This window comes from Agelaius tricolor, unplaced genomic scaffold (genome assembly GCF_023055355.1).
Source record: "Agelaius tricolor isolate 1412-34295 unplaced genomic scaffold, bAgeTri1.0.p SCAF_34, whole genome shotgun sequence".
NCBI lineage: Eukaryota > Metazoa > Chordata > Aves > Passeriformes > Icteridae > Agelaius > Agelaius tricolor.
In genome coordinates this window covers 3,386,060-3,400,754 of record NW_027269294.1, presented here as the reverse complement: position 1 = coordinate 3,400,754, position 14,695 = coordinate 3,386,060, and the positions used below count along the sequence as shown (strand labels likewise).

At 44.8% G+C, this 14,695-nt stretch overlaps 1 protein-coding gene across 1 annotated transcript in view; it reads right to left on the bottom strand.

Annotated features, from left to right (window-relative positions):
- Positions 1-3,725: 3,725 nt before the first annotated feature.
- Positions 3,726-14,695, bottom strand: part of METTL14 (methyltransferase 14, N6-adenosine-methyltransferase non-catalytic subunit) — a 36,341-nt gene continuing 25,371 nt past the window's right edge. Inside the window, exons 7-12 of the mRNA XM_071452464.1 lie at positions 12,227-12,317; positions 10,599-10,740; positions 9,200-9,292; positions 8,356-8,472; positions 5,934-6,144; positions 3,726-5,165 (exon numbers count right to left, since the gene is read on the bottom strand). Coding sequence (XP_071308565.1) covers positions 4,852-5,165; positions 5,934-6,144; positions 8,356-8,472; positions 9,200-9,292; positions 10,599-10,740; positions 12,227-12,317 — 968 coding nt within the window. The 3' untranslated portion in view covers positions 3,726-4,851. The remainder of the gene's footprint in view (positions 5,166-5,933; positions 6,145-8,355; positions 8,473-9,199; positions 9,293-10,598; positions 10,741-12,226; positions 12,318-14,695) is intronic.

Sequence of the window (14,695 nt, the reverse complement as noted above, 5' to 3'; positions counted from 1 at the left end):
CAGCTCGGACCTATCCTTGCCACAGACTCGCCTTTGTTATTGCCTCACAGTCTCTGCTTTAAAATATTTTGCTATTACAAGTGTTTAAACAAGACTGACCGTGAGCCCTGCACCCTTGCCGTGCTCCAAGCCCTAAGGCAGAGCTGGATATCCTCACACTCATCCAGCCTGAGGGAGCTGCTGCAGCATTTAAAACATTTACAAACCACCCCTGCCCTGAGGCTGTGCAGCCCTGGGAGGTGCCTGGGTGCCAGCCCAGCATTAGAGATGGGACATCAGGAGAGCGAGCAGACAACGCCCACTGCAGCCTCTGCACTCTCGGCGCTGCAGCTGCACGATCCTCACTGCTCAGCGACTCTCAGCTCTGATTCCAGGACTCCCGCCAGGAAACTGAGGGCCCTTTCCAGATGCAAATCCCCACAGAGCCACTGCTCTCCTCTCCACCCACCCTCCTGCTCCACCTTTTACCCCTTTGGTAGCCACCAGCCCACCCAGGACACAGAGGAGGCTCTCGGGTGCCAACTGAGACCCAAATCGATCCAGGTGCCTCAGGAAATAAATACAAACAAACTCCTCCCTTCTAGGCTAACAAAATGTCCCGGTGCCCAGTTCCTGTTTCCTAAGGCAAAACCCACGGATCAGGGGAAAATGGCAAGTCCCAAACCCAACCAAACCCGGTTTGGCATCGGTTTCCATCAGGACCGTTCAGGTTTCCCAGTGCCCCTCAGCTGCAGCCACAGGAGCAGCTTCTCTCTGGGACCCAGGGGGGTGGGCACAGGGACACCCATCCCGCTGCTTCCCGGCAAACAGAGCTCAGCCCAGCCCAGAATGGAACAGAACAAATGCAGTTCTTGCCCTTGCCCTTTATGTCTGAGCTCTGGCACGGTGTTATTGAGCACAAAACTCCCGAGAGGGGACAGTCTGTAACTACTGCTCTTGATCCAGGATAATCTGTCAGTTCGTGTATGCACTGCACAGCTTTCATAAACAGCACTGTAACAGACACTAGTTTAGACTGTAGCATAATAGAGACTGTGAAATGTTCAAATGCTGTTACATGTAAGGAACTCAGAAAATGGTGTCAGATAATGAGGTGATTTCCCACAGCTGGGGACAATCTTATCTGAAACACAAGATAACAGAAACCAGAGCACTGAAAAAAAGGAAAAATTTACTGACCCTCGTTATCAAATAACGAGGGAGTGAAAATAAAACAGGATGGCACCACAGGAAGAAATAAAGTATATTGGTTTAATCCACAAGATGGCACGAAGGTTCAAACCAAGCAAAAGAACATCTAAACTGAAAGGACTGTTTGAATATGTATAAACTCTAATGAATATGCACACACCACTGCAATGGAACAGAATCTAGACAACACGGTTTAAGGGAACCGGGTGCTCCTGGCAAACAGCCAAGCACTCCAGCGCTGCCCTTTATCCCTTAACAAACGTGTAAAAATTCTAAAGAGTGAACTCTGTTTCTCACCCAATAAAACGCTGTTCCCGCAGCTGGGACGAGCCCCAGCTTTGTTCCACGGCACACGATCCCAGAGAGCCGCAAGGCCCGGGACAGAGCCGTGCCACCCGCAGCGGGTCCCACGCAGCAGCGCCCAAAGCAGCCCCGGCCCCCTGTGGGTGCCCCCGGCCCCGGTGCCCCCGGCCCAGCTCCCTCCCCTCCGGCCGCTCACCTGAGGGCACCGCCCGCTGCCTCCCGGCGCTGCTGCCGAGCCGAGGGCATTGTCCCCGCTCCTGGCCCAAAGGCCGCGTTCTGCGCTGCAGGGCGCGCTCCGGGGGACGCGGGGCCGGGCAGGGACAGGGTGAGCCGGGCTGAGGCGGCTGTCCCAGCGCTCTGTCCCCTCCCGGGGCTCAGGCCGGGGAGCGGGGCCCTGCCAGCGGCCGCCATTGCAGCGCGGAGCAGAGTCAGGTAGGGCCGAAGAGCCGAGTGTGGCCGAGTGGAGCCGGCAACAGCCGAGTGTGGCCGACAACAGCCGAGCCTACCCGAACGGCCGACTCTGGCCGGGATTGGCCGAATCGATCCGAGCTTAGCTGAGGTGAGCTGAACGGAACGGGACGGAACCGCGTTCAGCTCAACCGAACTAGATAAGCCGAACCGAACTAGATAAGCCGAACCAAACTAAACTAGATAAGCCGAACCAACGCGAGATCAGCCGAACCAACCTGAACATTACAGAGTCGGTCGAACCAAACCGAGCTGAGCTCCGAATGCAGCGATCGGCACAGAGATCAGCCGAACCGCGCCGAGCTCGGCCGAACCCTGCGAGTGGCACCGAATTCAGCTGGATCAAGCCGAGCTCGGCCGAACCCTGCGAGCGGCACCTAGTTCAGCCGACTGGAGGCATTATGCATTTAATAAAAGCAGAAAGGAACAAATTCATCAGGTTTTTTATCTTCCAGGAGAGCATGCTCAAATTAAGGCTTCATTTACTTGTGGCAAATTAAATACTCATCAGTGCAGTGATTCTGAGCCTTATTCTCCCCTTGCTCTGAAAGTGTTACAAGTGAGAAATTAACTGACAGTTGCTAATGGGATTAACAGTTTTTCATCTCTAGTCACCGTTTCTATATGGTCCAAATCCCAGTGACTGAGAAAATGGCCCAATTTTCTTCCTGTATAATGGGGTGTGTGGGACTGTGTCTCACTCCAGTACTTCCTAAGTCTCATGTCCATCTCCACAAGGATATGGACCAAGATTTGGGAGTGCACAGCCCTGCACTACTGCCTTACCTGTACAGCCTTTGTCAGTCTGCCACTGCTGAAATTCCACCTTCAGTTGAGCAGGGGCAGTGTTGCTCTTCAGGAGGACAAATGCAGAGGTGAAGTTCCTTATCCATTAACCTCAATTAAAACATTCCATCAGCTGCTCATTAACAACATGGACATCAGGCTTTTCCGGTAAAGGTGGCCCATCCAGACAGCTCTAACCTAACACTTGCTGCAGTACTATTCATTTTTTCCTTACAGTTATTGAGCTATTTCTGCTTTGATGGGAAGAACCAAGAAACCTCCATCACCTGCCACGACTTTGCTCAGTCAGTGAAGTCTTGAGCAGCACCACAAACTAATACAGAAGCACTTCAGATCCAATAGCTTTTGACTCTCCTCTTCCCTTTAGCCTAAATGTATGTTAAAAGCAGCTCATTCACTGAACTACCAGTATTGGGCATGTAATTAAAAGAGGGAAATGGAAATTAACGTTTTCTACTCATTGAAAAACAAGAAAATACTTTTCCCTGGCACAAAAGCACTGGTCCTAAGGTAAAATTAAAAAAAAAAATCTTTACTTTTCAAATAACAACATAATTAGGGCAAAAATCACCAAAAAAAGTGTCCCTTCTAGGGCATTTACCTTCTCTCAGGTGCGTTCCATAGCCCATGGCAGACTTCACCAATGACCATCAAGTTCGTAACTCCCCTCAACTTTAACATCAACTTTAAAATTCCCCTTCCCAAATCCAGTCACTCTACAGATACACACATATGGCAGAGGAAGAAACAAGCTGTAAACAACAGGCAGTTTCCATTGGCACTACAGCAATCTCCTGTTAAACATGACCAAAGCCAGGGAGTTCCCCAGCCCATCAAAATCTTCAAAATCAAAAGAACAGTTCCTGTTTTCAACAGCACAGAGGAAACCACCTAGCAATTCCAAAACCTCAGGGACAACAAACATAAAATATTAAGAAAGACATTTAAACATCAGCTTTGATAAACATGTTTAATAATCCACTACTTTACAGGACAGTTATTTAAAAGCTGGGCTTCAGGAGAAACATTTAGACTTAAACGCCAGTTTTCCAAAACCCTCACCTAAGACACTGAGACACCAAAAGCCGGGTTTGTTCACCCTTCAAGAACTGCACAAGAAGCTCAGAGTTGTGGTTTTGCTAAAAACAGACATTGTACCTAGGGAAGGGGGTCGCTTTCTTTCCCCACTGCACTGGATCAGCAACAGCCATTCTCAAATGTGTGCAACACCCGCAGGGAAAGGCAGCACTCAGTTCCCTCAGCGTTCCCTGTTTCAGGAATCACACACTCACATCACCTCCCGGGTGCAATCCTCCCTCCAGCGAGGTCTCTGGGACTGCTCTGCAGTGACACTGCTCTCCCTCCCAAGGAACAAGGTGTTACAGACACACACTGGGGGAAAATCCCCACTCAAGGAGCAGCCCAGACCTGTGCACTTCTGGGCTGCACATAAATGCACAACTTGGTGCTTTCCAGGAAGGACAACGCACAGCTGCACAGAACTACCACTGTCCCCACTGCTGCCACAATAGGTGAGTGCATACACACCACAAATTAAAAATTCACCTTTTCCTATTCCCAGAATAATTTGGGAAGTTTAAACCAAATAAGAAAAAATAGAATTCTATTTATTTCATTTGCTCCTTGGTTTCAGAGAAGTTAAAATAGGTGTCAATACAGACACAGAACTTTTTCTTCCACAGGACACCAAGTCTGCTGTGGCCATCCAAATCGGAACTGCATTTCATGCCCACTCCATCATATTAATGCAAGTCAACCCAAACCCAAACCTCCAATGATGGAGGAGGAATCCATGTTTTGGAGAAAATGAAGTTGAAAAAGAAGTCTCCAGCTTGCAAGGTTCCTAAGTGGAGAGCAAGGGGGTAATTTCCATCCTACCCGCGGTGTGAAGGGCTGAGACTGCAAGGCCGACTGTCTGGAACTGCGTGCACCAAAAACAATTGTAAAAGTCATCTAGCTTGAGTCCCCAGAGGAAGGGGGAAGTTTTTCACTGTAGGAAAAACAAGACTACAGGAAAGATTCCCAGTCAAGGCGTAGGCAGGGGAAGCAGCCGTCACCTCCTCAGCGGGTGGGGAAGCCCCCTCGATGGGTCCCTCCACGGCCCCCTCTGAAGCCTCCCCGCTCACCACGGAAGTTGGTTCTGTTCCTCTCCCTGCCCCTTTCTCCCCGTCCTGCCGAAGTCCCTCCTCTTCCTCCTCCCCTGGGAGCACCCCCACCCCGGTCGGACTTGGATTTGGGCGGCGGGGACTTGGGCCGCAGCCTCTCGATCTCCTCGGTGCAGCCGGTCAGGTGGGAATTGGGAGCCGTGAAATACGAGGAATACGTTTCTGCGTTGAAGTTGCTGTTTGTGAGGGTGGGTCCCACGGTCAGCCAACCTCGGGAACAAAACCACAGTGAGCAGAAGCAACAACCAACTTCACTGAACAGAATGAAAAGTCACCTCTAGAGTTGCTGCCAAGTTAAGATTCATCTGGGCATTTCTAAGGGCTTGTTTTCCTTTTTTTTAAAAAAAAAATTATTAGACATGGCTGTGGCAACATTCACACTGTGCTTTCACAAACCCCTACCCCTTCTTCTTACTTGTCCTTACACCACAACAGTGCTTTTAAAAAAGACTCTGAAGTTATACCAGAGTAACCTGACTGTGAGACACTGACATACAGAATCCCCTGGCAGCAGCATTGAAGGAATACCTGAACAATGTGTCCTGATCCATGTATTTTTTTGCATTTTGCATCATGCCAGATGCAGGACCTACTGTGAGATACTGCCACTTGAGACACAGGCAAGAGCACTAAGCTCATAGGGGTTGAACATCAGTTGGAAAAAGAAATCACTTTTCTGAGAAGCATAAACATATGGGAGAAAAGGAATCTCAGCTGGATTTTTTTATGCTCACTGATGCATTTAACACATGGAAAGGCAAAAATATTGGTAAACAAAAATCTCTCTTCTGGAAAAATTACAGAAATGAGAGTTCTCATAAACTTTCTAAACAACAGTTCTGTGACTGATGGATCTTCACATACACCAAAAAACTACGTCCTTCAGATCTGCTGTCTGACCTATGACATACATCTGGAAACCTTTTTAGGACCCTGCAATGAATTTTACTGTTTGGTCAAAAACAACACAGCAGTTACCTGGTCGAATAGTGCTGTCTCTCCCGAAGAGGTGAAGCCGCCGTCGCCCCAGGCAGAAGTGCTCAATGATGTGAAAAATCTCCACAGGTTTCTCTATGTTGCCGATTTCAGGCTCCTCAGTGATGATGAGGTCAATGTCAACGTTGGCGTGGATGAAGTCTCCGTCGGTGCTGCGGCGCACGGTGCCCTTGATGCCCATGAGGCAGTGCTCCTGCAGACACACAGAGCTGTCACCTGTCACACCTACTGCTGTGCCAGGTGAGCACAAGGGACAGCAAGGACAGTTCTGAGCACATTCCACTCTTACAGGAGAGAAAAGCCTGAAACAAGAACTAGAGCAGAAAAGCTGGAGCCACAAAAGGAGCCAGCTGAGAACAAAGCAGAGCAGTACTTTAGGCAGAAGCTTGATAAACTCCACTATGAGGTGGTAAAACTCAAATCAAGGCTCAAGTCAGCTACGTAGACTTCTTCAGTTACAGAACTTTAGGCTGGAAAGGCTGAGAAGTCTCCACAAGGCAAAAGAGAAAAACGTGATGGCAAGAGCAAGGAATGGTTATTAATTGTGATTAATACCTGTCTTAGCATTCTAAACATAACTTTATTCATATAATAATTTGAAAAGTTTTCAGTCATGAAACAGGCAGTGGAAATAATAGGTACTTTTTCATACTGTACCTCTGTTAACAAAGGGACCCTCAGAATTCCCCTCAGATTCCTTTCTAGAAGATATTACTGCATAAAACCCCCAACCACTATCACACTCTCAGGCAGCTCATCAGCATTAGAAGTGTTCTTGAGCTGTAACATGCATCATTTTCCTTCCTTCTCCAACACTGCAGAACAATTTGAGTGAGTGATATGTGGCACCCATGAATGAGGGTTGTTCCAGGATGAAAAGAGGCTCCTACATACTCATTTCAGAGCTCTGTTTCTGGGAATATCAATCTTGGATGAGCGATGTTCCCAGGATCAAATGCTCTGACTCGCTAAGCGCCACCAGATGGCTCAGGAAACAGCCGCAGACAAGAGAACGTAATCATTCCTGAATTTTGGAAAGGCTTTGCAAAGTGAGTGGGTAAACATGAAAGGCACAACATCAGACCTGTCAAATCTGTGCAGATGGTATTGCACTCATGCAACACGGCTTTGGACCTAGAATTTACTTAAGGGAAAGGCAGAATACTGCTAGGCAAATCACGCACCAAGCCAAGCCTCCTCAGCCTAGTCCTTAGGAGAACTATCCCCAACCTTTTACTTTCATACCACAGGGTATGTCACTCACAACTCACTGGGATTCTCTGACAAGTGGCACAGCACCAAGTATCCCTGGAGAGATTCCTCAGCCAAACACAACAGAACCCATTTGCTGCTCTAAGCACTGGCAAACACAGCTTGCAACAGTGTTTGTTTAGTCAGAGCAAACTCACTCCATTTTCAGTGTTCATCACAAACAGTGACCTCAGCTCAACTCTTGCTCGATAAACAGGAATTCCCCCATACCACAAACTATTTTTCTGGGCTAAATAAAGACATAAACTCCCCTCAAATCGTCCTGTGTTAGTTTAACCTTGCCCTCATGAGCAAACTGCACATATTTGCAAAACTATATGCAATAAACACACAATACTTATACTTTTAAATATTTATAACTAATACAACACACTTTCAAACAAACTTCAGATTAATGTAAATGCAAGTCAAACAGAGATTCCAGATATCCTAAAGGGAAGTTTATACTCCTAACAATGGCCAATTTGAGACAGACTTGAGGATGTTTAATGCTAATGAATGATTAATGAATGAGGAAGGAGCCCTGAGGTTCACTGACAACTGGAAATTAATAAATTGTCAATCAGTTCTCTGTACTCAGTAAAACTTCCAGTTACACCCACATATACCCAAACTAATTATTTATGAGTCCCATTAACATTTCTCTAAGTTTCTGATCAACAGACATTTGAGACACAAACCAGAACACTTTTTTTTCTCTGCACCTCCTTTAATATACATCCTCCACCAAGCATCTTAAAAAAAGTTTGGTTTAAACCAAGCTGACCCATTCTGTCACTGGTGCTATACAATCACTTCCAGGAAGGCAGGAGACGCTCCGGTTCCCCCAGGCTTCTCTCTGGTCCAAACTCTGGGTGCACACTTAGTGTGCATTTAGAACCAATAGCTGATCTTCTATAGTTATTTTTTATTAATAGGTTCTGTTAAAATCTACAGATTTAAAAGACTTCTTTTGACATTGACTTTAGTCAAATTCTATTGCTAAGTTTAGTTCCATAAAATGTACTTTGCAGAACAGAACTTGGAAGTCTTCATGTTGGCTTTCTCTCACAAGCCTGTCACCAACACTGGCTGTGTCATCAGCACAGAGAGACAGAATGGAAACAGAGGAGGAATGGAGCCAATCCTTTACCTTGGTTCTTTGGAAGACAGCCTTGGGGTCTAGAGTCTTGGTCTTGCCAGGGTTGTTCTTATTTGTTTTAATCCAGCAAATGTCCTCACATCTTCTGTAACCCCATTTACGCAGACACTAAATGTTAGAAACAAATAAACCAGTTCACACTACATAAAAACATCAAGTGACCTGAACTGAACACTCACTTAGGAGTGAGTGTCAAGGACTGTCCAGCTACTACAAACCTGTCTATGACCAAACCCAACTTCAGACTGAAACCAGCCAAAGCAAAGAGATCCGTAATCACAGCTGCCCTTAAACAGTTGTCTGTGAATTGTTTTCATGGAAAGCACTGCTTGAACTAAATACTGCAGGAGCCAATTGGGAATTGGCTTGCTTGAAAATACTGCTTGAACTAAGCACTGCAGGAGCCAATTGGGAATTCTTAGTGCAGCATCCCCAACACGAGCAGCATTTCCCTGGCATGCACAAAGATGACAATTGTATCTCAATTTCTGAAAGAGTAGGGCCTTTCTTCTAGCATGAACAGCATTGCAGTTTTCTGGCAGAAAACTACTGAGACTTCTGTTCAAAAATTCTAACTTGGCAACCTGCTCCTCTGTCACCACACATACATCCAAACCACAACCCCAAGGAATTATGCTTCCTCACATAGTCAGTGACTCAGCTGGACATTTACAGTACCTAAACAGTTAATGCCATTTAAAATCACATATCCTCTAACACAGTAACAAAACATCCCTCAGTAGTTAGGGTTGAGAATTCTATACAGGGAAAAGTCAAAGATAAAAATAAACGCGTAAGCCTGTCCCTGATAAATTGAATTAAAACAACATCTTACCACTCGGCCGAGATCCAGACCCTCGCCCGAGCCGCACCACAGAAACACAAATGACCTTGGGGCTGCAATTTCTTCAATTTCCAATTTCATGATCTAGTAACAGTAAGTGCAATAAAAGCATTTCTGAATTAAATACAAATCACCAGTTGCATCAGGAAGAATACTAAGTCTTGAGGCATTGTCACAGAAACCATCAGGAAGCACAGCTGGGGGCCACCCAAGGGAAGCAGGGAACTAATTCCTTGTTTTGCTTTGCTTGTGTGCTTGGCTTTTGTTTTCCCATTAAACTGTCTTCATCTCAAAATTTGAGTTTTCCAGCTTTTACCCTTCCAATTCTCTACCTGATCCCATTGGTGGGGGAGTGAGTAAGTGGCTGCCCAGGGCTGGGCTGCTGGCTGGGATGAAACCATCACAAACAGAAATTCTACCTATTTTCAGAAATTCTAGACTTAAAAGGTCAACACAATCCACATGGTCTCCTCCTCCTCAAATCTCTGCTTTGTTTTATCATTAGACTGGCAGCAAAAATATTTAATACAGAAGCAACAGTACTCTGTTTCTTCTCCTCTCTCTAAGTATTCACATGAAGGTCGTGAAGACATTCTAAAAATCTCAGCTTAATTCCTATCACTAAATAGGAAAGACATTCTCTCCATTTTCACTTTCAGGAAAAGCAGCCAGAATTTATGAGAACAGTGGTTCAACAATGGCAAATGAGTAACATTCAAGATGAAATAACTTTGGGATGCAAAGCATCCGCTAGTCATCACAAGCTGAAAGGATTCATCTCCAACTTGCTAACACATCAAATCAAGCTTCATTCAATGCCATTCCAAGGAAGAATAATGCAGTAGGAGCCAGTCTAGGAGGATGTAACTCCACACTAGGAAGATGAGTCCTGCCTCCCACACTCTAGTTTTTCTGTTAGGATGGAATGTTTTTTCCCTGGGCAGCACTGGCAGGCATAATTTTTGAATAAATACATGAGAAAGACTTCCACAAGTGAGGTTTACCTATTTTGTTAAGTTTCTAGGGATTATTACTGGTTTGACCATCAAAATTTCCTACCCAATCAATACTTGGAGAATGGAGGAATGTCAGTAAAGCAAACTAACCTGCACTTTTTACTAGAAGACCAGCATATTAAAAAACATGCCTTAATAATCTCAAGAATTTCAAGAAACACTGGAATCTTTTCAATGGACATTCAGTATTTCAACAGCTAAAAATCAGAGAAAGCTCAGTGAAGGTAAGGGCAGAGAGAAAACCCACTATTACTAGGCTCAAGTTTTCAGCCAGGCTCAGAGGGAACAAAAAGTTGTATTCACTACATTAAACCCTGAAACCATTTGCTTAAACAAACGTATGAAATGTTCTTCACAGCAAAACAGGTACTTACGTCATCCCAGGTCCAGCATTTTTCATTGGCAGTAATGCCAGTCTCTCGGTAATATTCTTCCAACGGTGGCTCCAGGAGAATCACATCAAATTTGGACTTCAGTTCTCTAATATCAAAGGCTTCCAAGTCTGCTTGCAAATACCTGTTTAGACAGATGATGCCAGACTGCATCAGACAAGGTGAAACAGTGAACTCCATTCCACACAGCACTTCTGTGCAGCCAGTTAAGAGCAGGGTCTCCTGGGTGGGTTGTACATCTCAAATGCTCTAAATCCAGAGGAGATCCATTACACATCCTCACTTAATCAAGGCTGGATGCTATTGCATTGTGGTTTTTAAGTAGTCTTAATAAACAGTTTTTAGGCTTCTAACTTAGCAAGCAGGAAACAGATGCCCACGCAGACTGTACTACAATACCTAGTGCAGACTCACTGCACTTCCTGTACACCTGTGGACTATAATAGGAAGAAACATAAACATTTCAGAAGCAAACACTCACTGCCTGGCTAACTGGGAAAGTGGCATATTTTTAGAATTATTCCAAAGACTCTAAATACTGGAAACATTGTCACTTTTTATATAGTATACATGTATTTCTCTATTCCTGTACCCCCTGTCCCCAGCCATTGACTCCATTAAACACATGCTCACGCACACTCTTATGACTCTCCTTCACACCTGCACACCACTCACTGCTCTATCACTATCAAAAAATTACACTGCCCTCCCCTAAATTCCTTTAACTTTAGTAAAGCTGATCAATAGACCACCACCTTCCCCTTCCCAGTGTGTGGAAAAGATTCCATATGTACTTGGTGTTGTCAGAAGGCAGCATTTGATTACTGGTTTTCCTGCTTTTGTACTTTATGACCAAAACACATGCCTAGCTTAAAAGAGCAGATTGAGTTTGCAATTTGCACTGAGTTGTTCAGACAACTATTTCATAGGGTTTTATGTGACTATCATTAAATAAGGTGGATTTTTGTGGTACAGATCAACACTACTGCATGTGACAAGCATAAGGTTAAGTTGTTAAGTTCAGAGAGGTCTGAATCCCTGGAGTAACACGCTGCACACTGGGGCTGTGTCTGACATTCAGCAAAAACAAGGACAAATGACTTTCAGTCAGCCTAAACATTTTTGTCTTCAACTCCAAAATAACAAGTGATTGATGGACACTGAGATAATAGCTGAACACTATACAAAACCAGCTGCTACAAGAAAAGCTAAGGTTATATTAAGAGGCAAATTTTCTAAAGCTCTTGTTATCATAAACCACATAAAAACACGAGATTCACCACCACATGATATTCTCTTAGTTCCCAAATTAGAGCCTTCAGCCAAATGAGTTGACAATTTGGCCTTAAAAAAATCAAAGCTTTAGAGACTATAAATAATCACACACTGGAAAGAAAATCTGGTTTATACACGGTATTAAACATCTAGATTAAACTAACAACACCAGAGTGGTCTTATTCTCTTCTATGCTTCAATTGATTCATTTGTATACACAAACAGAAAGAGAAAATGTAAATTCTAAGCAGTTGCTGAAGATAGAGATTTGCAAAGCAGACAGCTAACTTCAAACAGGTCTGGAGAAGAAAGGCATTTTCCACAAGAACACTTACATGGGAGGAGTGTTAGATTTAGATATCAGCTCATCCTTCAATCTGATGAGCTCTCTAAGTTTTGGATATTCTTCAAACCTATCTGCTAAGCCTAAGAAGAAGAAAACATGAAGTTAACAACTACTTAACAGAGTAAATCTCTATCAATTAAGCATTGTCCAGTATTCTAAATACGTCCAAATGTTAATACTTAGCCTCATTTTAATTTTTGTTAGAACAAAGCAAACCCTTTAAAGCAGTTTTCATTCAGTACTTGAGAAAAGCCTCCGGCCCTCACCCAGCCAATCAGGGCTGTTACTGATGCAGTGTCTACGCTCTGATCTTCTCTAGAACACTACAGCTGATCAGGAATTCACAACTCCCGTTACCAGAAGGAAACAACCTTTCATTTAAACTCAAAGTGCCAAGATGATGAAAGAAACTATTTTGGTTTTCCCCCATCTCTAAATTTCTATTAAGATCTAATTAATATTAATTCACAGCAGAGTCTGTGTAATCTTTGACTGTGTAATCTTTGGACTGTTTCCAAAGTGGCACCTGGGGTGTGGCTGGTTCCCTGAGGCAACCCTCAAACTGAGATTTGGTGCTGTGTTGGCAGTCATGAAGATCTGAACACATACTCCTACATTTAGCTTTATGATGTCAATTTTCCAACCTTTCATGTGCACAGAATGCAAAGGAGAGAGCCCTCATTAGATCTTTTGCAGAAAACGTTGTGAAAAGCAAAATATTCTTTGAAGTATATTTCATTCTTGCTTAGAGACAATGGGTTTGGTACTGCCAGCAGCAGGTTCAGCATAGACCAACAAGGTGTCATTCCTGCTTCCCAAGCAGTATCACTTCAACTTAAGTAGGAGTGATTTAAAAGGCTTCATGTTCATTTAAAAGTACAACTTGGAATGGTACTAATAAATTGGGGGGGGGAAACTTCACCCAAACCCACGAACCCTTCATCTCTTTCCTTATTTTAATTCAAACTTCTTAAGTCCCAATTCTAGGAATGCAATGATAAAAGTGAAGTTCTCAGTACCTAACCTTTATTATCTCTTGCCACTTGTGCATGAAACACCCAAAAGTTATTTTCATCCTTTTTTTTGCATATGTAACAGCTTAAAGTTACTGCTGTGTTCTCCCAGTTTCCACTACTGTGCTGCTTCCAGCCATTTTGAGTCCAATACCCCTGGGCAACAGCAGCTAAGCAATAGACGCAAAACAAATTTCAATCCAAAACCCTCAAACTAACCAAACACAGACCCACAGGTCTCTCCCTCTTTTCCAACAGCAACATCAAAAAGATACAGCTGGGTGTTCTCTTAGAACCACTTGTTTCTCTTTGGGCCATGTGCACTAACATGCAGCACCTCAGCAGAGTTGTGATCATGGTGTGGAAAACGTGTGCTCACCAATGTACAGCTTGACACAGCTCAGCCCTGTTAAAGGCTCGGGCCCTGCTGCTGCGGTATTCATCTCCACACCAACACTGCCTGTTTGTCCTGTCCCTTCCCCGTTCATCTCCACAACATCGCTGCCTGTTTGTCCTGTCCCTTCCCCGTTCATCTCCACACCAACACCGCCTGTTTGTCCTGTCCCTTCCCTGTTCATCTCCACACCATCGCCATCTGTTTGTCCTGTCCCTTCCCCGTTCATCTCCACACCAACGCCACCTGTTTGTCCTGTCCCTTCCCTGTTCATCTCCACACCATTGCCGCCTGTTTGTCCTGTCCCTTCCCTGTTCATCTCCACACCAACACTGCCTGTTTGTCCTGTCCCTTCCCCGTTCATCTCCACACCAACGCCACCTGTTTGTCCTGTCCCTTCCCTGTTCATCTCCACACCATTGCCGCCTGTTTGTCCTGTCCCTTCCCTGTTCATCTCCACACCATCGCTGCCTGTTTGTCCTGTCCCTTCCCTGTTCATCTCCACACCAACACTGCCTGTTTGTCCTGTCCCTTCCCTGTTCATCTCCACACCAACACCACCTGTTTGTCCTGTCCCTTCCCCATCCGTTACACAGCAGTCATGGCACACAATAGAGGCTGCTGTTTCTCCATTTCCAAGAAGAGTGCAGAACTGCCTCAAGTACATAACTGTGAAGGCCAAGGGCTTTTGGCATAAAGATCCAATTGAGTCAAAACAGCCCAGATATGTTTCACAGAACCATTCACAAAATAGAGAAGAATAAACTAAAAAGCCTCTGGAGGCAAATCAAACCTCTTTGGGCTGCCATTTAAAAACACAACCCCCTTGCCTTGGCAATCTTACACTTGATAAAATAAAGAGAACTGTTGCATAAAACTGCAGAGGGAGATGTTCTGCTCCTTTTAAAAACCAAATGCCAGGCACCTATTCTGGGAAACAGGACCAAACCATGCCTTAGTTTTAGCAAGTTTAAGTTCAGGCCCAGTGCAGCATCATTTCAGTAGTAAGTTATGTCTGGATACATGTAAACCTGAAAAGCAACGTCCTCTA